The 23,496-nt window shown below is 44.6% G+C and overlaps 1 protein-coding gene across 3 annotated transcripts; it reads left to right on the plus strand.

Annotated features, from left to right (window-relative positions):
* The first annotated feature begins 920 nt into the window (after nucleotides 1-920).
* Nucleotides 921-23,496, plus strand: mfsd3 (major facilitator superfamily domain containing 3). 3 transcript variants are annotated; one of them, XM_080003823.1, is made up of 6 exons: nucleotides 921-960; nucleotides 1,696-2,494; nucleotides 11,428-11,575; nucleotides 14,771-14,871; nucleotides 17,362-17,471; nucleotides 22,553-23,496. In XM_080003823.1, the coding sequence occupies exons 2-6, from the start codon at nucleotides 1,795-1,797 to the stop codon at nucleotides 22,757-22,759; spliced, it is 1,266 nt and encodes a 421-aa protein (XP_079859949.1). In that variant the 5' UTR covers nucleotides 921-960; nucleotides 1,696-1,794; the 3' UTR covers nucleotides 22,760-23,496. The 3 variants fall into 3 exon arrangements, with proteins under 3 accessions (XP_079859949.1, XP_079859948.1, XP_079859950.1); XM_080003822.1 differs by having other exon boundaries at nucleotides 934-1,029; XM_080003824.1 differs by lacking the exon at nucleotides 921-960 and adding an exon at nucleotides 980-1,069.

The following is a 23,496-nucleotide window of genomic DNA, read 5'->3' on the forward strand; positions in this document are numbered from 1 at the left end:
AAGCTCCACTCCATGGGCTGCTGAGCCTGCCGCTGGCTAGGAAACTGAACTGAACTATGAAAACACAAAGATAGACGCACACACACACACACACACACACACACACACACACACACACACACACACACACACACACACACACACACACACACACACACACACACCACTAGCACCTGCTTTGAACACACCCCGACACCCTCCTGGTATCACCCCTCACCTTTCCTCCCTCATTTACTGCCAGAAATATGACAGGAAGAGGCCACGTGCCCAATGTTGTTTGGTTCTATGTTTATTTGTCTCCCCCTCTTGGAGTGGTAACGATGATTAGTTGTTTGCAGACCCAAGCGCGGTAAGGTCGTTCTCCAAAGAGGAGGATTGGTGGTGGAAGCTGAAAAGATGTGCTCTTGTCATTCCACACAGGTCGTCGACAGAACAGAGTTGTCGCAGCAATTCTTGATCGTTAAACGAATAAATAATGAGAAGAAACGCGAAAAAAGAAATTACATGGACATAAATACATCGTGTTTACAAGTTCACTATATTTCGCTGTATCACAAAAAAACATCTAATGTGATGTCACAATATTTTTAAATAACTGAATAACTCATTTAGCCTTTTGTTAAATATTTATTGGCGCACGTATGTATTTACTGAAGGATTATTTAAGCGTTTATAGATGGATTTCACGAAATGTGTTTATTAATGTCACTCTCTGCGTACGTGCCTTGTTGTTTTTTTTTGTGTGTGTGTCAAATAAAAAACAAATTAGGCGCTGTTCGGGTTCAGTGTTTAAAAAATAAAAATAAAAAATGACTTAAACATAATTATACAAATAAGCACAAATAAAGTCTGCCCAGTTTTTTCTTTTTTTTTTAAATTTTCCACTAAAGGGGGGGGATTTCTGTTTCCGAGCCTGGCAACCAGACGTGACCACAGCAACCCGACGCTGGAGCTCCATTGGTCAGTAGCTGGCGGCTAGCACTGCGCCGTTTCGCCTCCCGAGTCTTTGTCTCCAGATTTGGCGTCCCTGTGAGTTTTTAAAGAAAAGGACAAACCTCGAACCTCAGCTGTAAGCTCCTTCCGAAACGCGTTCGGTTCGTCAGTAGCTAGCAGCTTGACAGCTAGCGCGTGTCGGAAGTAGAGCTAGCAGAACTGCCGACAGTGCAGATAAAAATAAGAATGACCGCAGCGGTCTGTGGATTGAGCGTCACTGAATGGAGCGAGTATGTCGTTTGAATCAAAAGAGTGGTCCCTTCAATGATGCCATGTGCACAGCCCAGTGAATGTTCACATACACTCATGGTTTCGTGGCTAATGTCCCGAGCAGTCATATTCGTTACGGCACCACCACATGTCAGATTCGAAAGCCATATCTTCCCATCCAAGGCAACGTGGTTTAAAGGATTCCATCCTTTAAGGGGAGTTTTAAAACAGTAAACAGAAAGTGAATCAGTTGTGTTTTGCGGAACTTGCCGTCTTGATTTTTTTTTAAATTACGTTCCAATCTTCAATGCCAATAAATGGCTCTTCTGCGATGCATTAGTACACGTTTTGTTTTATTCCTCTTATCTTACTTTATTATAGTGGAATAAAATGAACTGAAGAGACAATTTGTATGGTAATTAATTGTCAACTAAAATGGTTGACTGCCCTAATCCCTGAACCTGTACCACTGTCTCCTCTTTTCCATTGCAGGTCGAGTTGAACCACAGCTTCTCTACATTCACAATGACCTGACCTTTACACTGCAGCATCTCTTCTTTCTGTCTTTCGGTCACTTTCCCGGGGTTTACCATGAACGATAAGCTTGTCTTCCTAGGTCTCCTGTACTTTGTTCAGGGCATTCCTTATGGCCTCCAGTCATCCCTGCTCCCGGTCTACCTGCGAGGGGCCGGTCACTCCCTCACTCGCATTGGATTCACCAAAATCCTGTACTTTCCCTGGGTCCTCAAGGTCTTCTGGGCTCCTTTGGTGGACCGGGTTGGCACCAAGCGTCGCTGGCTCGTGGGGACCGTCTCCGGACTGGCGCTGACGTGCCTCTCCAGCGCCGCTCTGGCCCCAGAGGCCCACATCTGGGGGGTGGCCTGCACACTGTTGACCATGAACGCCCTTGCGTCCGTACAGGACATCGCCGTGGACGGAGCGGCGGTGGGGCTGCTAAAGGGTCGTGGGGAGCTGGGATTGGGGAACACAGCTCAGGTAGTGGGGTATAAGGCTGGTTCGGTGTTTGCCGGGGGCGGGTTACTCGCTGTGATCGACGTGGCCGGGTGGAGCTGGATGTTTATGCTGCTGACGTTTGTTTACGCGGGTGTGGCTCTGTTTGTGTGGGGTACTCCTGTCCTGGACAATGAGCCTGTGAGGAGCCAGCTGGCAGACGGGGCCCAGAGGGGAGGGCAGGGGGCAGAAGCCATGAGACCATGGAGGATCTGGAAGAAGCTGCTGGCAGTGCCCGGCACCTCCTGGACCGTCCTCTACGTGCTCACATACAAACTAGGTGAGTTTTTATTCATTTATTTATTCTTTTTTTTATTAATGTATATTTTTTTATCAACAAACACATGCATCTACAGTTAAGAGGTGATGTAATTAACAAAATGTTAAAATATTTGTGTGTTAGAAATATTTAATGCTGAAATTTACAACCTTTTACTCTTATACGATATTAAGGCCTTCATTAAATAATTTATGGGTCATAATCTATTAATATGTCTATTTTTTTGATTGTGCGATTAATCTATGCAATGAATTTCGATCATATAATGATTGGCGGTAAACCACAAAATTCTACTAAATTATTTTACGTTACATGATACATTTTTTTACATTACTCAAACAATTAATGTAATAGTGACATTTTATTTAATACATCTTCTGCCAATAGATTAATCAACGAATAATTTCTCACATACTATCTGATTTATTATTGAACGGTAAGGGCACAGCATATAAATTCAAGAATGTTTTTGACAACTATACACCGATCAGCCACAACATTAAAACAACCACTAATACCACTAATATTGAGTAGCTCCCCCTAGTACCGCCAAAACAGCTCTGACCAGTCGAGGCATGGACTCCTCAAGACCTCTGAAGGTGTCCTGTGGTATCTGCCACCAAGACGTAAGCAGCAGATCCTTTAAGTCCTATAAATTGCGTGGTGGGGCCCCCATGGATCGGGCTGGTTGTTCCAGCACATCCCACAGATGCTCCATTGGATCGAATCCTAAACCCGACCGTCCATGTGGTCGTGTCGATTATGCGCATTTTAGTATTTTTTGTATTTTTAGAGCTTATTGTGCGTAATCACTGGGTGTCATGACATTTCACTGCATATATGTATGACCGTATGTATACAGTATGTATGTGACAAATAGTCTCTTGAACTTGAACTAAAAGAAAAGAAGATTCATCAGACCAGCCACCTTCTTCCATTGCTCCATGGTCCAGTTCTGATGCTCACATTTCCATTGTAGGTGAACAGGGGTCGGTGGACAGGGGTCAGAATGGACACTCTGGTCTGCGGCTACGCAGCTCCAGATGCAGCAAGCTGCGATGTACTGTGTGTTCACCTTCTATAAAAGGCAGCATTTACTTTTTCAGCAATTTGTGCTACTGTAGCTCTCCTGTGGGATTGGACCAGACGGGCTAGACTTCTTTCCCCATGTGCATCAATGAGCCCATGGGCACCCATGACCTTGTCGCCGGTTCACAGGTTGTCCTTCCTTGGACCACTTTTCGTAGGTGCGAACCACTGCATACCCCAAACACCCCTCAAGACCTGCTGTTTTGGAGACACTCTGACCCAGTCGTCTAGCCATCACAAATTGCCCCTTGTCAGTCACTCAGATCTTTACGCTTGCCCAATTTTCCTGCTTCCAACACATCAACTTCAAGAAATGACTGTTCACTTGCTGGCTAATATATCCCACCCCTTGACAGGTGCCATTGTAATGAGATTGGGCAATGTTATTCACGTCTCCTGTCAGTGGTTTTAATGTTGTGGCTGAATGGTGTATGTTTGCAATCTAGACTAAAAAGCACAATAGGCAGAATATATTTTATGATTTCAACCGAGTCCCTCTCACATTTAGCACTGTAAAACATTTATTTTACTATTCATTTTTTTTAAATTTAGTACATAGTCTTGTAGTATAGTTTTCAGAGGTAATAACTACGAATCACCTCTAGATGTCTCTGTTGTTATGCCCTTTAGGATTATGAGAAGGACGAAGTCAATTGATAGTGCAGCCAGTCCATAACTCATAGGAGCTTCCTTTTCTTAAAGGAACAAAATGTGTGACACGTCCACTGAAAGGAATTGTCTCTCGGATCACAAATATGGAGACCTAATGGCCGCGATAACTTTGATTACAGTTATCCTATTTATTGTGGATCTGGGTTGATTTGCACAATTTGATGTCCACAAATATACAGTTATTAAAAAAGAAAAAAAAAGTAACTGAAACAGTGGAATATGCACATAAGAGAGAGATTGAGGGGAAAATGAGGGAGAGTTGATATCGGCCAGAGTTTGGTATTTTCAGCAGAAGGGGATTATGTAAGGATTAGAGTTTCTTTGTGTCTGTGGCGTTCAGAAACTGAAATGGAAGATGCCATGTTACGTGTGTGTGTGTGTGTGTGTGTGTGTGTGTGTGTGTGTGTGTGTGTGTGAGTGTGAGTGAATGCATTTGGGGTAGTGGGTGCACGCATTTGTCCCTTCACATTCGCCTGGTCCCTACTTGTGTTGAAGTATAAATCTTTGTCTTTACTTTATATGTCCGTATGTTTGTGTGTGTGGGTTATTGAGAGAGAGTTGAGTGACTCAGTAATCGGATGAGCCCCAGCAGACAGCACTACTAGACGAAAAATCAAGACTGGCTGGACCCCCTTAATCTGTCTGGGGAGCCCCCCAACACACGCACACACACATGCATACACACACTCTCAAAAGATCACCATCAGCTTATGGTCATTATTACAGCAGTAATCACTCTTTGTGTTTTTATTGTCATGATGTTGATCTGTTGTTCCATCAACGGCACCAACAGGAACTTGTTATTATCAGAAGGCTTAATAGCAACCGGCTGTAAAATCAATATAAGCTTTTGTAATATCTGTAATGATGTCCGCTATATATGTGCCAGCCTAATTGCTTATGTGAAACAGTAGTGTTTTTGTCCAGGGGATATGTTTATGTGAGACTAGAGAGCAGCTTTTTCCCAGGAAACTCCCCACAAACACACACACACATCACACAATTACACACATGTATGGCTTTTCTATGTAATAGGTCAGTATCCATCCAAACATCCAAACATCTGCTATGGTATTCAGAACCTCAAAGTGAGATCAGAGTTTAAAATTGAATAAAAATTATCATTTGCTCTTTATCAAATTTTATGGTATTAATTTCAAAATATTTGGAAAAGAAAAAAAAAAAAGATATTGCCTTGAAATGATATTGAGAGTACATGCTGTCCCAAGACTGAGTCAATTCTAAGTCAATACATTATCAAATTTAGGACAAGTCCTTCAAAATTCTGACACCTGACTCGATGGAGTCCATACTCTAGTACCACAACCATCCATCCATCATCAATTCATCCATCCATCTGTATGTAATTAATTACATGCCGTGGTCCAAGTGCTTACTGTGTACAGCTCAGCAAAAGGGGCATGTAAAGGGCTGATTTCTAAAGACGGCAGTGTAGAGCCACCAGTCTGCTACAGTGCACAACGGACGTGAACAACGGGGAGGGCTGGCTGGAGTTTGGCTCCCGATGGCAACTTTTCCCGGGGAACTGTCCAGATGGACAGAGGGAATTTTGGGGGGCGAGAGAGAGAGGCACATAAAACGGTCTCTTGGGTTGCACAAAAAGTAAGAGCATGTGTTTCCTCGTGTGCCGCCCACTACAACGGTAACTCTGTAACAAACAAATGAACCACATGCCAGTGAGGACCTGAGCGCTGCCGTCCACAGTCAGTGGTGATTGTTTGCGGAACACATGAGAGACATTTCTGCCAGTTCAATAGGCTTGATTGGGAGTGATGGAGGGATTGAGTGAGGGGTGGGGAGCGACGGAGAGATAAGGAAAAACCTGAGGGGTTGGGGTTATCGGGGGTTGTTTTCCAGAGGAAAAAAGGATGACTGTAGGGGGGGAGGCTGAAGGGGAGGATGAATTAATGAACAACCACCACATGGTGCCCTGAGAGAGTGAAACAGAAAGAGATGTCAGTAGAAAAAAACAATATTTTTTTGTCCATGCAACGACATGGGAAATTGAGGTGTGTGAAAGACAGAAATATTGCGGTTTTGGCAAAAGTATTTATTTTAGATGTTTAACCAAACCGAGTAGAGGTCTGGTTCCTAAATTCGCACCACAGGCATTGCATTTGGTTCACTTTTGCAAATATACTAGATTTAATTTACTGTTTAACAGCGAGATCACCAATTTCAAATGGTACATTTTCTACGCGAAGTGTGATTTTGTGTTACATTTTTGGTATAATATAATGCCATTCAAGAGCATATGGTCACATAGTGCTATTTGTTGACACTTAATGCATAGGAGGACATTGTACAGGCCCTTACTGTCATATCCATTTGAAATGGCTATCGTCTTTAAATACATATCATCTTTCAAAAGACACAAAATGTGACCTAGTGGGGTTGGGTGGAGTTTTTCCAAGGATAGTGGTCTTGTTTCTGTCTGGTTATAGAGAGAGTATTTTCCCATGGTCAAGGGGCCTCGAGGGCCACAGGAGGACGGCATGATACCTGCTCAGAAGAGACTTTTAGTGTGTGTGTGTGTGTGTGTGTGTGTGTGTGTGTGTGTGTGTGTGTGTGTGTGTGTGTGTGTGTGTGTGTGTGTGTGTGTGTGTGTGTGTGTGTGTGTGTGTGTGTGTGTGTGTGTGAGAGAGAATGTCAATAGACCAATATGAATAGAATGTCTTGAAGGTGTCCCCTGATGGTAGCTCTGTTTACTGTTCTCTCAGGGAGTGTGAAGAGTGGGTGGGTGGGAGCGTGCCTGTGTGCACACATCTATTTAAATGTGTCTAACGTAGGGCTGAGTAAGTTCACATGCATCAGTATATGTGTGTGTTCAACACTAACTTGATAGAGTAGACTCGTAACTCATAACTTAGTCATCAAGTGCATTCTGGGATGTGTTTACTGCGAGGTAAATCCGTTAAGGGAGCTACTTTTAGCAGATCATTTTTTTAAGCCAATAACTTCCAGAGTAGCTTCCTGTTATGAGCCAACCAGGTTCCACAGTGTTGATAGGTCGTCAAAATGCGACATCACATATTTTATTCAATATAATTTCTCTGGTCCAAGATACAGCTTGGAGAGGTCATTAAAGCGTTTCTATATTTATTCTACAGCGTTTAAAGCATGGGTCCCAAACCACAGGCCCGGGGGCTGCTTCTCCACACGGCGTCACGCTTACTGAATATCCTGCTACAACATATTTAATCATATAACATAATATAATATTGTTAGGTGTATCTAGGTGCCGACAACCTGGCCACTGATCCCAGGTAATTTTAGTGAGGCCCCTGGTTTAAAGCCATGATTGTGCAAAGTAGTATTCTAATTGTGTCTAAAGTTTGCCATTCACTGTCTATGCTGCAGCATACCCGGTGGCTGCATAAGGTATTGCAGGGCTCTGGTTATGTGACGGATGTAAGAGCAGATCTTGTCTAGTGTTAACACATGGTCTGCTTGTTAACCTGCACGCACCCACCATGGTTCATGTGGCCATGGGCGTCCTCGCTGATCTCTCCCCAGATCTGTAGCTCTTTTGTCTGAGCCGTTACGCGGACACCGGGATTTGATCCCACTGCCCTCATCGACCTCTTACCCTCGTCACCCTCATCTCCCTCATGCTGCCTCCCCCTCTCTCCGCCCATTACCAATCCCTCCATCTACCTCTCAACCCCTCTCCTGCTCTATCTTGTCTTAGTTTTTAAAAAAGGGGGACTGGGGGGGTTGTCAAAATGTAAAACTTTTCTCCACGACTTCTGCATATTTACATTCAATCAATTTAAATAGTATTTATATTTGCCTCTATGTTGCTCCACGTTGCCTTGTGTTTCTGTCCGTCGTTCAAACATAGACACCTCTTTTTTCTCTGAGCCTGCCAGCCCTCCTCTGTTTCCCCTTCACTAACTTCCTAACAATGTCTCTGTTCATCTGCACCCCACCCCGCTGCCTCCTCTCTCTCGCTCTCTCTCTCTGTCTCTGTTCCTCTCTCCACCCTCTCCATCCAATCATGTCTAACCTCTGTTCTCTCTCTGTGCATTTGTCATTTTTCATTTCCTGCTCTTTATCTTGCCTTTTTTTAAACTAACCTCTCTGTTTTGTCTCAGTTTTCCACCCCACTGCAGCATCCATTTTTCATTGTCTGTCTTTTTTTTCTTCTTCTACGCGTCTCTGTCTGTCTCTCGGCCCCAGATTCATTACCCCCCACCCCTTCCACTTGTTCCACCCTTTCCCCCTTTTCCCCCGAACACAACGCTTGTTTAATCTGTGTGGATGTCTAATGAAATCCCTGCTCAAATGGACAATTGTTGCTTTGAGAATATTTATAGAAAGGGATAATAACCGTTGTTGTGTTTGGCTACACGCCTTTGGCCCCCACCCCGCCCCCCTGCTCCCTTGAAGGAAATAATTAGTTGAAGACAGCGTTTTGAAGGCTCACAGCTTCGACCACAGCGAAAGGCAAACTGTGGTACTGGAGTTCTGAACTATGGGTAAAAAAAAACACAGTGTAATGGCTGCTGCTTTCAATTTCCATAGTGACTAGTGTGATTGGAGCATTGTTGATAGCTGAGCTGATATAGATTTAGTCTTTAATTATCACTGCTCGGGCTGAACGATTAATCAAATTCAAACAGACATCGCAATTTAATAGAAGACAATATTCCAATTGCAAAGGCTGCGTTTTTGTTTTTTTTTATTTTATGTGACACAATCTTACCAATAGGGCTGTCCACGGCCAGCTCTTCCAACTGTATATCCGAGTTAGGCGGCTGCCTAGCACGCCATCCTGGGGGGGGGACGCGGCGAGGGAGCGATCAGGGCGCAACTTGCACGCCTGTCTCCCTCTCCGACGGTACAGAAGATGCGCGTGCCAGTGATGTGCGCGCCAGTGACGGGGTGCCCGCGGTGGACGCAACAAAAGTGTGTTTTTATTTAACGTCTCCTTATGAAATGAAACAAGTGCGTATGGAATGAAACTGGGCCTAATTGGGACACTTTCTCGATGACTCTCTCTGCTGAAACACAGCATCATTTTTGAATGTTATTTTTCTGATTTAAACATTTACAAGGCTTGAAGTTACACCAATGAGTCAATATTCAACTGTTGTTGAAGGTTTTTCTTTTAACAATTCAATAGTTAAACAAAGATATGTTATTCATATACTGTATATTCATGCATCAACTCATCTCATTTCATCATAACATTTGGCCTGGCCTACAGGAAAGAGTATAATATAAACTACTTTTCACAGTCAACATGTTATGTTGACTGTATCAAATGTTGTGTTGGTCATACTATCGAATGTTTTATTGTCATACTAAATCACAATGGCAATATTGGTCTAAAATATCGCAATTACATTATCATCCCAAATCGTTCAGCCCTAATCACTGCACACCGTCTGCCAGTGTTGCTCACCCTTGGTGTAACGAGGGGTGGTGTCCTGGTTGTCCTGGTTTAGCAAATTAAAAGGAAGAATTTCCACTTCTACTGCCCATATGTAATATGGGCCCACTAATAATAATACGCAGTCCACATGAAAATATGTTAGAATAGCAGAATAGAAGCTCATTGACTTGAGGCCAATTAGGCGTCTCTGGCGGACCAAGGGGCGTGGTTAAGCCGCAATCTGCAGGCAGCACGACTTCTTTCCCACGGCCGCCCCTAATTGGCCGAGTCAGCGCCCAAGCGGTGCTGATTGGTCCGATTCAGGACAGGAAGCTTCCTTAATATTTGTCTGTCTTACAGAGGGGGATCGGCACACGGGGCGCGTCAGCGTACCAGGAGCTAAGGAAACATCATGCCCGACTGATTGTCGCTATTATTATTATTTATTATTTTTGTATTTTAGTAGGATTAGATATGTCAATGAGGCCATGGATGAACTCGCCCGCCTGGCATGCAGTACACATGAGTGAGAAGTTATATAAATACACAGGGTGCCAGGTACTATTACTATACCCAAGTAACAGCTCTCCGGTATGGCTAACTGTGCCGTTTATGAAAGCAAATGGATGCATCTGGTTGGTTACGTCACAGGCCTATTTAATCCATATGGTCAAAGTCACTTTACCAATTTACAGCCTCTAGTTGTCCACGTTTGTGCCGTCAGTGAAATATCAAGTCTCCAGTCGTCACAGACAGAGAACCAGACTTCCCCGGTGGCTTGTCGGCTGGCTTGTCACACCACTATCAGAACGGGTGACACTCAACACGCGGTTCCCATCTGCACTCCATATCACTGGGAGCTTCCCAGCCACGGCCCCATCCCCCCCTTCATTCCAGTCTCTGTTTCATCTTGTCTCTCTTTTTTGCTTTCTTCTCCTTTCTCTATTTTTGTTTGTCTCCTGGCTGAGTGAGTGAGTGAGCGAGTGTGCGAGCGACTTTTCGGTTGTGTTGCGTCGTCTTTGACAGCAGTCTTGGAGCTGAGCTGTCACTCACGTGGCACCGCGGCCCCACTGCCTTTCTGAAGTCAGTCTCCATTAATATAATAATGGTGCGTAGTCGATGCCACAGAATATGTTACTGTACCGTTCGCAGAACATTACCACGGCACTCGACTCCACACAACGTCTCGCTGTGTGACAGAAACTTTTTGTTTTGACTGAGATCTTTGTGAGGCTCATTTCATCTGCTGAAGTTTTGGGCTTTTTATTGTCTTATGTTTTCCTTGTTGTGCTTTAGGATAAGGTGTGAGGGCCCCTTTTGATGAAGTGTCTAAGGGTATTCTTTTTCTTGTCAGACATGTATTATTGACACTTTCCAGGAATAGGCTGAGGTGCGCTACACTTTGGCGTGTTTTATTTAATTCTGCCGGCATCATCTCGGGAAAAGGCACGTTGTCTCGCCGAATGAACGGTATTGTGCAACATGTTTGCCATAGTTGACAGTGATTGGAATTGGCATGTGTATTCAGAATGTTCCTTTCATCCTCCATTTAACCTACAAAGAGGATTTTTTATTTTTGTGCTTAGTCGGAGACGTGCGGTGTTGTACGTCTTTGGTCTCTCTCGACTGTTTTGCATTTTCAATGCCTTCTTTAATTCTTCTTTCAGCAGTTTTTCCTCTCTTGTCTCACTTGCTACTCACCATTTCCCTACTCCTCTGTTCTTCCCTCCGTCCCCCCATCCTCCATCACTCTCTCCTGGCCTGTTTGTAGGTGAGCAGGGGGCGGTCACCATGTTCCCCCTGTTCCTGCTGGATCACCACATGACCGCCAGGGAGCTGGGCTTCTGGAACGGTGTCATCGCTATGGGATTCTCCATCTGCGGCTCCTCCCTGGGAGGCCTGCTGCTCGCTCAGTTCAGGTATCTGTCGTCATCATCATCATCATCATCTTCGTCTTCATCATCATCAGGAGTAGCCTGACTGTTGACTTTGTTGTTCACTGTTTATGTGTTCTCCTGTAGTGTGAGTTTCCCAAACAGAGGACTGTGTACAGCCTCATGTTGGCCAAATTCTGTGATTTCAGTGTCGCACCCATTATACAAGAGGGGGACATTTCCGCTCCACATTCTAAATCTATTATTTCCATCCGTGGTGAGAGAGGTGGACTGCAGGAGAAGCACCAGGCCACGCAGTTCCAAATGACTCACCTTAATAGATGATGCGATGTGATGCACTTATTCATAAAACATTTTTATTGTTGAACTGTCTTTCAAAATCTAAAAGATTTTTGAAACTGAAATCTTTTTTTTTTTTTTTTGACAATAGATATTCGATAATTTCAAATATGTTAATCTTTTGCAAAACGGTTTGGAAAATGGGAGATTTTCACTGCATAGAAAGCATCAGTTAAACCTTGAAGATGCCCTGTCTGTTTTTTTTGTTTTGCAAAAAAATGCCAAACACTAATGAATGATACTCATATGGGATTAAGGGTCTAAGCCTACCGTACCCTGACAACCATGGTTGATTGTAGAATGAGAAATACTGCTGTGAAATGGAACAACACTTGTCTCATGCTTTCAAGATCTTGTTACCTGTCACTGTCACAAACGACAGCCCCCATGATCCTGGCTTTGGTGCTTTCATTTGTTCTAATTCGGGAGATCTCAGGCAAACCTGGGCAAACCCCTTTGGCATATCGCTACACTATGCAAACATAGATTTTCAGAGGCTTAGTTTCACAAATCATAAGCAATGATGTATTTAGAGGAAATCAAAAGGTATTCTTTCAATACTTAATGAGATATGTGACTCGGAATGTAATTTAGGTGTGATTAGGTGACATTTTTTTGTTTATAAATTGGAAACCATTTCATGTTATTAGCACTGCGTAACCTCTTGTACATAAGGCTTGTGTCTGTCCACATTACTATTACATAATGGCATCTGCCCTGTTTATGGCCAGGGTGATGTCTTTTGAACTATAAATAACCATAATGTCTTTCTGGTGAGAAATGAGTCAGTTCCCACACCGTTCCCAACACCCAGCCATCATTCAACTTTTATATGTATCATTCAGACCCTATATTGTGCATTTTTCTCCAAAATGTATCATGCAAGCCACTGAAAAAAATACACTGAATGATTTGCGTTGTACATTTCAGGACAACAGTGCAAGTGTGGATATTGTAATCCATAGGTTTGGATTTCAACTTTTTTTCAAAATGTTCCTCTTGCGGTAAAGCCACACCAACAAACACAATACACCAGGCAGACAGGCAATGTTTTGGTTGGGAGGTGAAATCTCTATCAATGGTTGTGGGAGATATACAGTACGTTCGATGAGGCATTTTGAATCAAAATGTTTTTTGCTGGTTGGAGAGAGGAACAAAATAAACAGGAAAAAGAAGCGAGGCAGAGACATTCTGTGGGAAACAGAATTGTGTCTTTCAGTGTCAGGTGAACACACCCCCCCCACACACACACACAGGCCTGTCTGCCAGGCTGTGCTTCCACCTCTAAAAGCTAATTTGGAAGGTTTATCCTCCCCATCAGAAATGGCTGAGTGGCCACCGAGTGACCCCCCCCATTACAACACAGTGCCATCGGCAACTCGAGAACATCGGTATTCTTATCTTGACCTGGCCTATCCGAGGTAGCAGCCAGGCAAGTTGACTCTCTCTCCTTCTCTTGCTCTCTCTTGCTCGCTCTCGCTCTCTCTCTCTCAAACACACACACACACACACACACACACAAACACACATACTGACATGCACACCTCAGCGTCCCCTCAGAGAGTGTGAAATGAAAGGCTGTCATTGAGAACGGGTGTAAAGTAGCCTCAGAGAGAAGAATGTCTTTAGCATGTGAATGTTGGGAGGATTGATTTTCCTGCGGAGAAGTCAAGATAGTGACTGGAAGAGGGTGTAGTGAGAGAGCGAGAGTGAGGAGAAAGTGTAAAGTCCCTTGTATCAAAGTAGATTCAAATGGTTCAATTGGGGAATATGAGGGACATTCTATGCCTTGTTAAATTCAGTCAATTAAAAAAATCTACAACCCTAACACATACACACAAGCAGCACTTCAGTGCTATAATATAGGGCCTGTTGTTTAGTGTCTGCACCTACATCACACAGAATAGCCTGCCCTATTATATTCTGCTCTAGTTAGTATAACATAGTACATAATAAGATGAGATGGCACTTTATTAATCCCTGGGGGGAATTCAGGTGTTAGAGTAGCAGAAGTTGACGACAGTGAGAGTAAAAAAAAAAAAAAAGAGACAAAAATAAAACTGAAATTAAACAACATAAAATATATACACATATAAATACAAGTTACCAGGGAGCAGCACTGGTACAGCTCATTTTTTCAACTTGTGAGCTCAATGTGGGCAGGTCACAGGTATAAAGTAAAGTACAAGTATGTCATGTTACACAAGTACATAGCAACAGTATTGTTGCAATAATATGCAGTAATTAAGTATGCATTGTTATATTTAGTGTGTAGCAATAATGAAACAAACAGGTCGCATAGGTTTGTTTGGTAAATCAAGTTTGATTATTTCACCACAGAGACATCAGTGACTTCTTGTCGACCCTGTTCTTCATGTTCAGCAAGATCCAGAATGTTGACTTATATTCTAGTCGAAACAGTGGCGATGCACACACTCTGTGATTGGCAGGCTTCCTCTGGAGAGTGATTGGCACTGTTAATCCCCGATGTCACACGGGAGTGTATGTGTGTGCGTGTTAGCTGTGATTAATTATCTCTATCATGCTGGGGATCTCCTTAGGTTATTGATTACCCCATGAGCTAAGCTCACAGGGGAGTGATTCTCTACCACTAACTGCGAATCAATTAGTGTCTTGGGACTTGTTTACTTACCTTTGTGTCTGCCTGTATGTCTGCGCGCGTGTACAAACAGGCAGCAGGCCACCACAAATTATTAATATATTTGTCTTAGTGAGTGATTATGTTTGACAAAGAATTAGACAGTGTTTTGCTTGTAAGTTGTTTTCTCACGGAAACAGGATTGCCAGGATCACCACTGCTCATTGACATACACAATGTTGTCTTAATGCAGGCATTGTGTACTTGTCTCTTCCCCATAGCATAGGCACGCTGATGCGTCGTGTGTTTGTGATGAGAACCGTCAGCATGGTGTTCCAGAGCTCTCTACTCACCGTGTTGGAATCTTCACCACTTATGAAAGGTGAGCAAAATCATGCTAAAATACAAAATCCGGCCATAGACACAACAGTAGACTGATATGTTTATCTGATCTGTTCTGTGAAGTTGGGGTCAGGTTAAGCTTCTCCTGAAGTTAGGGTTCCTTGAAGTTAGGGTTGGGGTTCCTTGACGTTTAAGTTTATTTGTATAGCTGATTATCACAGATGCAATCCCCGTGGGCTTCACAAGCCTGCTTTAAAACGACAGTTTGAAGGCACCTTTGACCCTAAGCCCTTAGATGCACCAGGGAATGCTCCCAAAAGACCCAGGGGGGAAAAGAAAGAAACCTTTCAAAGGAGCAAAACAACATCTATCAGAGTGCTGAAGCACTCATCAAATAGTTGTATTTCATGACGTCTTTCTAAACCGAAGCATCATCACATATACTCTGTTTGCTTGTGACTCATGGAGATGAATGCTGTGTGTTGAAGCATGTGTACATTTACTCATGGTCATAACCCTATGTCACCAAGTTCACATCTGCATCCCGTCCCTCTTGGCCATGGCAGTTTCTTGGAAAACACAGAAGCATGCATTGACATGAGGACACACAAATATGGTATTTAAAAGCAACATATGTTTAAGTATTGTATAGTAATGTTAACGTGAATATAATGGTGACAGGAACATACACTATATATAGATGAAACATAAATGAAAACATATGATGTAACCATTATGAGGCGTCATAAGGCATCAAAATCCCATTTAATCCAATGGGAAGATGGGATGGTGTCACTTTGGCCAGCAGGTGAGTAATATATTATTATAATTGTATAACCTCGAGGTGGGGTGGTATGAAACAAATAAAGATTCTGCAGATCCCTAAAATCTCATGAATTCAGTTTGACAAATGTTAGGCTTTTAAAGATGTTCAATACTATTATTTCAGCATAATCATCTTGTCTGATTTTATTTACCCATATATACTTTATATATCGGTAAATATTTACATACTTTGTTTTTGTCAAAATTAAGATAAACCAATTCAAATTAATAAGTTCCTCTGCATTGGCATAAGCATTTCCAATCTTGTAAAACCCTAAGCCTAATACTTCACTGCTACACTTACTTGTTCCTGATGAACCCTACTCACTTCATACTTGCATGTAGAGAGAGATCCAAGAAAATCCTTGTACAGGTACAAATCCTTGTACAGTACCTCTGTGGGGGGAAAAAAAAGTCATAGATTTACTTCAGTTCCTAATCCCTCTCAATCATCTAGTTCATAATTGATAACCCACCCTATTTCTACCTCAGTAGAAATAGTATACTTAATGAATCAGAGAGGGGATTTGTCCAAAAATCGAACCCAAAATTCTGTTCAAATCTGTCTTAAAAATGTCTAAATAGTATTACATTTAACTCTGTCTCCTCTATAGTCTAAGTAGACCTTTAGCTGAACTGGATCGAAATGTTATGTGAAAAATGACAGCTTTACCACTTTTCTGCTTATTGTTCGGCAGCTTAGAACAAAAAGTCAGCATAGACCACATATTTCCGTACATGGACCACTCGAAGACCAGCGGAAATTAGCGCCTGCCAGTAACATAAAAGAATGCAGTGATACGTGGCTGGACCTCTGTTCTCCTCTCAGTGCCCTCTTCTCCAGAGAGCCATTTGCTCATGAATGTCTCAGCGAGGTGTCAGATGCTCCTAAGCAGCAGTTGGAGACACTGCATTTGGGAGTCAGATCCTCACCATTGATCTCAGCTGGAGATGTCTTGTTCCCCTGTCAAGCCTCTCGGTGTGGAAGTCAAAGCCCCCCCCCCCCCCCCCCCTTCCCTTCTTAAACCCACAACAAAGATTTTTTTTTGGCAAAATAGAAATCGAGAGGAAAAAAAAAATTGAGATTCAAAAAATTTTCAATATTACATGATAACCCGCCGCTTCCTGTTCCCTCAATCTGATCAGTCGACACGTCTGTGCAACTCCCACAGTCCTGCTCCGTTGACAGAAGAGTCTTATTCGGCAAAACTCCAGCGGCTTGGGTGAATAATTCAGCATTAGCGGGAGCAGAGACAGATAGGCTCTGTGGTTTCCTCTGTGTTCCCCCACCAACACAGCTCAGCTGCCTCCCTCAGAGAATACACTCCATGTGTCTTTTTTTTTTTTTTTTTTTCTTTCCTGGAGGAGGGGGGGGTGCGAGAAGAGACACTTCAGCACCTTACCGTTTCCCTCGTCTTTGTCTCCCAGCTTTGATTTCCAAATCCAATTGGATGGCGTACAGTGAGCGCTGTAGCTGAGCACAGAACAGTGGAGTAAATTTTCGATAGTTTTCAGGCTATTTCAGGAATAGATTTTCTCCCTTTTTTTCCCCCCCCCTGACATCTTTAGTCCCACTCAGGCACTCGCTCTGGAGTGAGACATTTTAATTCATCATCCCTCAGTGTGTCTGCATTGAGCCTGTGTGTGCCTCCTTATCTATACAAACACAGATTCACCCAATCAGACTTTTGCATATTTCCCTCAGCTATGGCCATCCTGAGTCTGAGCGTTCAGCACTTCCTGGGCGGCCTCATCACCACGCTCACCTTCACTACCATGATGCATTGCACTCAGAGGGCCGAAGAGAGCATTCAGGTAAGTCAAATCATGACCTGAAGACACTGCATTTTATAGAGCTTTATTGGAATAATAATACGGTAGAGTAGGCATCTCCCTTTTTCAAAGTGGCAATCAATAAGATTGTCTGTGTTGGGTGGATTAGGCCACAAGTTCCAGAATTCCATTTTAAACTGCAAGGGTTTTTTTTGTTGGTTTTTTTTTCCAACGTCTGTGATTACCCTCTTTAACTTCTGATGGATTGATTTGTTTTTGCTTTTCTCATCACTTGAGGTGGTGGGAAGATTTTTTTTTTCATCTGAAGGTGTTCTTTTTTGGGAATGTTCCTCCATATCAGTTTACTGACCACAACTAGCTACACTTATCAAATACACTGTGGCTGCATTTCACTTCTTGTGTGTGCCTGATCAGTGCATCCTTCTTGCCGGTTAAAGGCGGACCCCGCCACCAACGGTGGGAACAGCATTTAGAGGAGCACATGCATAACGCAAATACATTCAATGAAGTTCTAGTTAAATAACGTGTCAAAATGGGATTTTTTTTAACAAAATAATCTTACGGATGACCACTTTAAATTGTTTTGTTATCATTATCAGCAAATAAACAAACACCTCCTACCTACCTGTCCTTTCTCTATCGATACTTCTCCAACACACTGGTGCACTATACAGTACTTTGCCCAGTCCCTTCCATCTCTCCTCTCCTTCTTTCCTTCTCCCTCGCGCTCTCTCCCCCTCTCCTCTCTTGTGTTTTAACTGTAACTGGTGTGTTTGCTGGTGTTAGATCATTTCCTGTGGTTGTTCACGGGGTGGCAGGAGTGGGGTGAAGGCAAGCCATGACACATACACGCAGCGCCCATCATTGCCTCACCCCCCGCCCCATCCCTTTCTTTCTGACCCAACCACCAATCTTTTTTACTTTTCGCTCTGTTTGTAGCCCTCTATCCATTCCTTCCAAACTGCCACCTTCCTCGCTTTTCCCTCTCTTCTCTCCCTCCCTCTTATTGCTCCTGCTCCCCTCTTTTGACATAATTCCTTTTGTCCGCGCCATAACTGGGCCATGGCAACCTGTAGGTAATCACACGGCTGCCCATTCGTCACCCGGCCCCTCTTGCAAGGTTAAACAGATTATTTGTTCATCTGCCTTTTGAATGAGAATTAGAAAAAAATGCAATCTGAATAATAAGGATTATTATTGTTTTAAAGGATAATGAAATACACAATACATTTTTTATCACAACCTCTGATGAGGCAGAAGGGTTCATTTGAGAGGTTCTCATGATACAGATACTATAGCTTTTGACTTTTTGTTGCGGGTGGGCGCGTACACGGATGCCGGGACTTGTACATTTACTTACGTGTACGTATGTGCATTTACTTACAGTATGTGTACGGGTGTGTGTGTGTGTGTGTGTGTGTTATTGAAGGTAGAGCTATCCAGTGACGGTAAGCCGATAGTGTGAGTGCTTGTTGAGGATCCCCATGAGAGGGAAACAGAATCTGTTAAACAAGTTGCTCCGAATAAAGGCACTCCACTTAGTTGTGGTCACGCAAGGCTTTGAGTGCTTCACCACCAGTCTAGCCCAGCTGCACTGACCCACGACCAGGAGCTCGGCTCAAGTCCCTGTAAAAGGACGATGATGTAAAAGTACGAAGACCGTCTGATTCTGATTGAAGTGGCTTGTTGGCCTAATGCACAGACAAGAGAAACCTAATAATCAGGTGGAAGGATTTGGTTTAAATAGTCTGAGAGCTACCCTGTATTCCAGATGCCTTGAGCCTTGAAGACAGGACGACAGTGATGACAGAAGGAATTAGCTCACACGGTGTGTTCTGCTGTCTCCCTTATGTGGTGAGAACCAGCGTAGGTGTCAGTCGAGAGCTTGTTTTGTCGCAGGGAGTGACCGAAAGTTGTCCTGCTTTGGGGTGGAAGGGGGGGGGCATGTTGGGTAATTTCAGTCTCTCTCTCCCTCTCTGTCTATCTTTCTTTCTTTAATTCTCTCCTCTTTCCCTCTGTCCATCTTCAGGGCCTTCAGGCTGGGATCAGATACTGCTCTCTAGGCTTGGGCAGAATGACAATTAAATCGGCAATAGGCAATGGACTCCATAGATCGGCAATTGGCATTAATGACAGAGCTTTTTTTTGTTTTTTTTTATCCGCCAGGAAAAATCGGATCATTAAAACAGGGAATCGTGTAAGTACAGTTCACCGTGTTCTGAAACATCACGAGAGGGGGGGGCCGCTCTCGCCCTCTCCGCTCAGAGCTGTTTCGAGCCTTTTTCACACATAGTTCCCAGTTCCCAAAAACAGATATTACGAGTTACGGAAATTACGAATAACCTTTCCGGCACCGCTAGTGAATTTCACTATTCACAAATGCAGCTACATTACGGAATATGTTAATGCCGGAATAGATGGGGTAAGGCACAGTCCAGCAGAAGTCACTCGGTGCTGTCCCGGTCCACACCCCCTGCACCTGAGAGCGACAGACACATGTATGTGGACATAGCATGCAAATAAAAGTTAATATGCCGATGAAATAAATCCTGAAATAAATAAATAAATATCTGCAATGTCCAGCTGCAGTCCCACGTCCACATCCATGGCTGTGTAAGTAGGCGTCCTTCAGGTCCATGGTTGCACGGAAATCGCCCCCCTGCACCGCCCACAGCAGGACCTTTACAGTGAGCATGTGAAATGTAAAGGTGGCGATTCAGTGTGCATAGATCCAGGATCGGACGCACACCCCCTGTATGCTTTGGAACCAGGAAGTAGTTTGAGGAAAAAACCTCTGTTCCAAAGTTCCATGGGCACCACGGTCACGGCTCCCTTGCAGAGGAGAACTGCTAAACACTCCACCAGGTCCCTGACGGACCTCACCACTGCTGGCCCCAGCCTGATAGGCAGGGACACAGCCCAATGGGACCCAGAATGATTGCATGCTGCCAGGGGCGTTGTTCGCCACAGTGGCATGCAATGTGGCCAGTGTCACGGTGTGTGAACACGCCCGGGCCCTGTTTTTGCCGGTGGTCTGGGGGTTCAGGCCCCTGTGCGCTGTAGGCTCAGAGGCAGTGTGTCCCGCGAGAGGTGCTTTCCTTACGTGGCCGTGGGAGGTACCGTGCGTGAGCAGCCTCTGATTCTATCGCCAACTTGTGTAGGGGAGGGGGCTGAAGGGCCTTCTTCACAGCGAGCAGTGCTAGAGCTGCTGTATAAACCTCAGACCACGCATGCTCAGAGTGAGTCTGTCGTGGCAGAGAGGTAGGAGGTGATAAACCTTTATCCCTTTCATTAAAGAAAGGCTCAACGCTCCTTCCATATGGGAGGGAGCACAAAGCCGCTTGCTTCAATGTTCAGCCATTATAAAAGCATACACCCGTAGAATTCCCAGAACTCCCTGTGTCTGTTGGGGGGTCTGGGACCACTAGCTCCCGGCGTCCACTCCCAGGCCGGCATGGACGCAAGATGGCAGCTACCGCTGAAACGCTAGTTCTGCCGGTTGCCATGGAGCACGGACAGGAAGCCATGCTCTTCCCTGTCAACGGCAGATGTAGGGAGAGCTGTCCCCTGTCCTCCTCTCTCCCTCTGAGGCGCTTGGTTGTCTCGACGCCCTTCGAACAGCCCTGTCACCGAGATGACCCCAGCGCCGCTTTCTCAGACTCGCGCATGGCGGACCGGGACAGCCAGAGATGTCTCTGGGTAACCACTGACAGAGCCACGACACGGCCCTCGCATGCGACCTGCGCCAGAGAGAGGTAGAGAATGGTGTTCTGGACCCTTAGACACCGCCCCTGCCTCGGAAGCTGTCAACATCTCCCTGCCGGTTTGCCAGGATGTATGTCCTGTCAGCCAGCCAGCCAGGGCAGTGAATCTATCCTTCGCCGATGGCAGCAGTGGTTTCTTTAATGCACAAGAATCCACCAAGGTCAGGGCGAGGTGATGGGCCAGCGTCTCCTTGAGGCGTGGTGTGCCCTTCCTCCGAACCTCAAATCCGACTAAGTTCCTGGAGACTGGAGCATGGGCCCTGCCAGGGGCAGCCCAGGACCCCCGGTAGTAGCAGTCAAGAGAGGGCATGGCAGGAATCAGACTCGGTCACCCACTCCTGATAACCCCCTCCAACCAGCGAATCCACCATTTTGGCCATTGGTGGTGGAGGCATGGGAATACCCAGGTGCCCCGCAGTGGATATGAGGAGGCTGTGGAAGTCCGCCGGGAGGGGTCGGACTGACAGCTCCCCATAGGCGGTACGGGCCATTGCAACGGAGGCCTGGCTTCCATTGGTCAGCTCGATGCAGGGGAAAAAAAGGTGACATACCTGGGCCGAGAGAAGGTGTCCCCTCTGAGAAGGTGTCAGCGAGAGCTTGCTCCGCTCCGAGGCAGATAAAACACCTGTCGTGGGAGTCGCACGATCCTGCCAGCCGGATGCATAGGCTGGGGGCTCGTTCCTCAAGAGGAAGTGTGTAGGTTCCTGCTTGACTCGGCGATGGAAATCTTGAGATTGAAGTCGTCTCCGATGAGTGACGTATTCAGTGGCAGCTGAATTGGTAAAGAGGACAAAGGGAGCACTTCTGGGATTTAAATTGGCTATGCTGCTCCATTCTGATTGGCTGAAGCGAGTGGATGAATACATTTCAGTACTTCCGCATATGTGGTCGGAGATATACCAACAGGAGCGTAGCCCCTAAGGGGCGGAGCCCCCTGACTGAGAGCATGTCAACAACTGTAAACAACAATCATCATGGCTGTTGCTGGATACCCGGAGTTATACACAGTTTGTTTAGTTTAGACAACTTAGCTAGTTGCTGATGTTAAAGTTATGGGCTGGTGACTATATCAGCGTAAATAAAGGTGTATTTGCTGAAAGCGATTGAGGGGTGATTCTGTGGTTGACTCGCAACCATAGGTGCGGTAAAAGGTGCTGTGCTGCAATTATTGGGCTATATAAAAAAGGCAGTGTCGTCACTGTGTTTTATACAGGATTTTTAAGTGACACTAGTTTAACTCTTACTCTTCATTTGGCAGCTCTACTCAGGTTGACTGTAACTTTTCTATTTCCCTCTCTCTCTTTTTTTTCGCCCTCCATCTCTCCTCTCTCCCTCCAGGCGACCCACTACAGTTTCCTGGCCACTCTCGAGGTGCTGGGCAAGCTGATGTTTGGCGCTCTGGCTGGGGGCCTGGTGGACTGGGTGGGCTTCCAGGTGGCCTTCCTCTTCTTCCTCACCCTCTCCGCAGGGACAGCGCTGTATGTCTGGACGGCCACCATTACAGGAGCCCTGCGCGAACATCACCTCAAAGAACAGCCGCAGTGAGACGACTGCAGCGTTTCGGCACCTCATAAAGGGGCGAGGGCACAAGGCTATCGTGTGCCACGGTCCCTCGATCGGTTCGATGGCCATTTCTTGGGATTTGTTGAGGCTTGAGGGCCTCGGTCAAGGGTTTAAATGCACAGAGAGAATATGCTACACATGACACAATGAGCCAGCAATAAGAAATGTATCTAGAAGCAATATTGTCACCTCCAAAGGTTCTCCTGTTATATTGTACTGTATGCCAATACACCTGTCATTCTTCTATGTTGTAGGGTGTACATTAACAGCTAAATGAACCTTGTATCAAAGCTGCACAGTACGATACGTCAGAGGGAGTACAGCTTCACCAGGTTCAGTGTACACTCGTCAAAAGAGAAAGCTTGGAAAAAAATAATTATATATATATATAAAACGAGCAGCGTTTATTCTATAGATTACATCCAAATACAAGGACAATTCCCTGTCCAAATTGTGGTTGTTTGAAGCTCAATCACGGTAGCTACATAGTTACCCAAGCAACCCGAAGCCTTTCACACTGCATGGTGCCATTCAATCTCAAGATGTTTCAATTTAGAAATCAACCGTCAAGCATTTTCAGTGAGTTTTAAAAAGCCAATTCAGTTTGATAAACTGAATTATCTGCTGACCTTGTCTTACTTTGTGTCTTCAACAGTTTATGTAAAAATAAAATCGATGCACAGTATTAAAATGTACAGTACTAAAAAATTACTGTAATT

This window comes from Zeus faber, assembly GCF_960531495.2.
Source record: "Zeus faber genome assembly, chromosome: 7".
Lineage (NCBI taxonomy): Eukaryota > Metazoa > Chordata > Actinopteri > Zeiformes > Zeidae > Zeus > Zeus faber.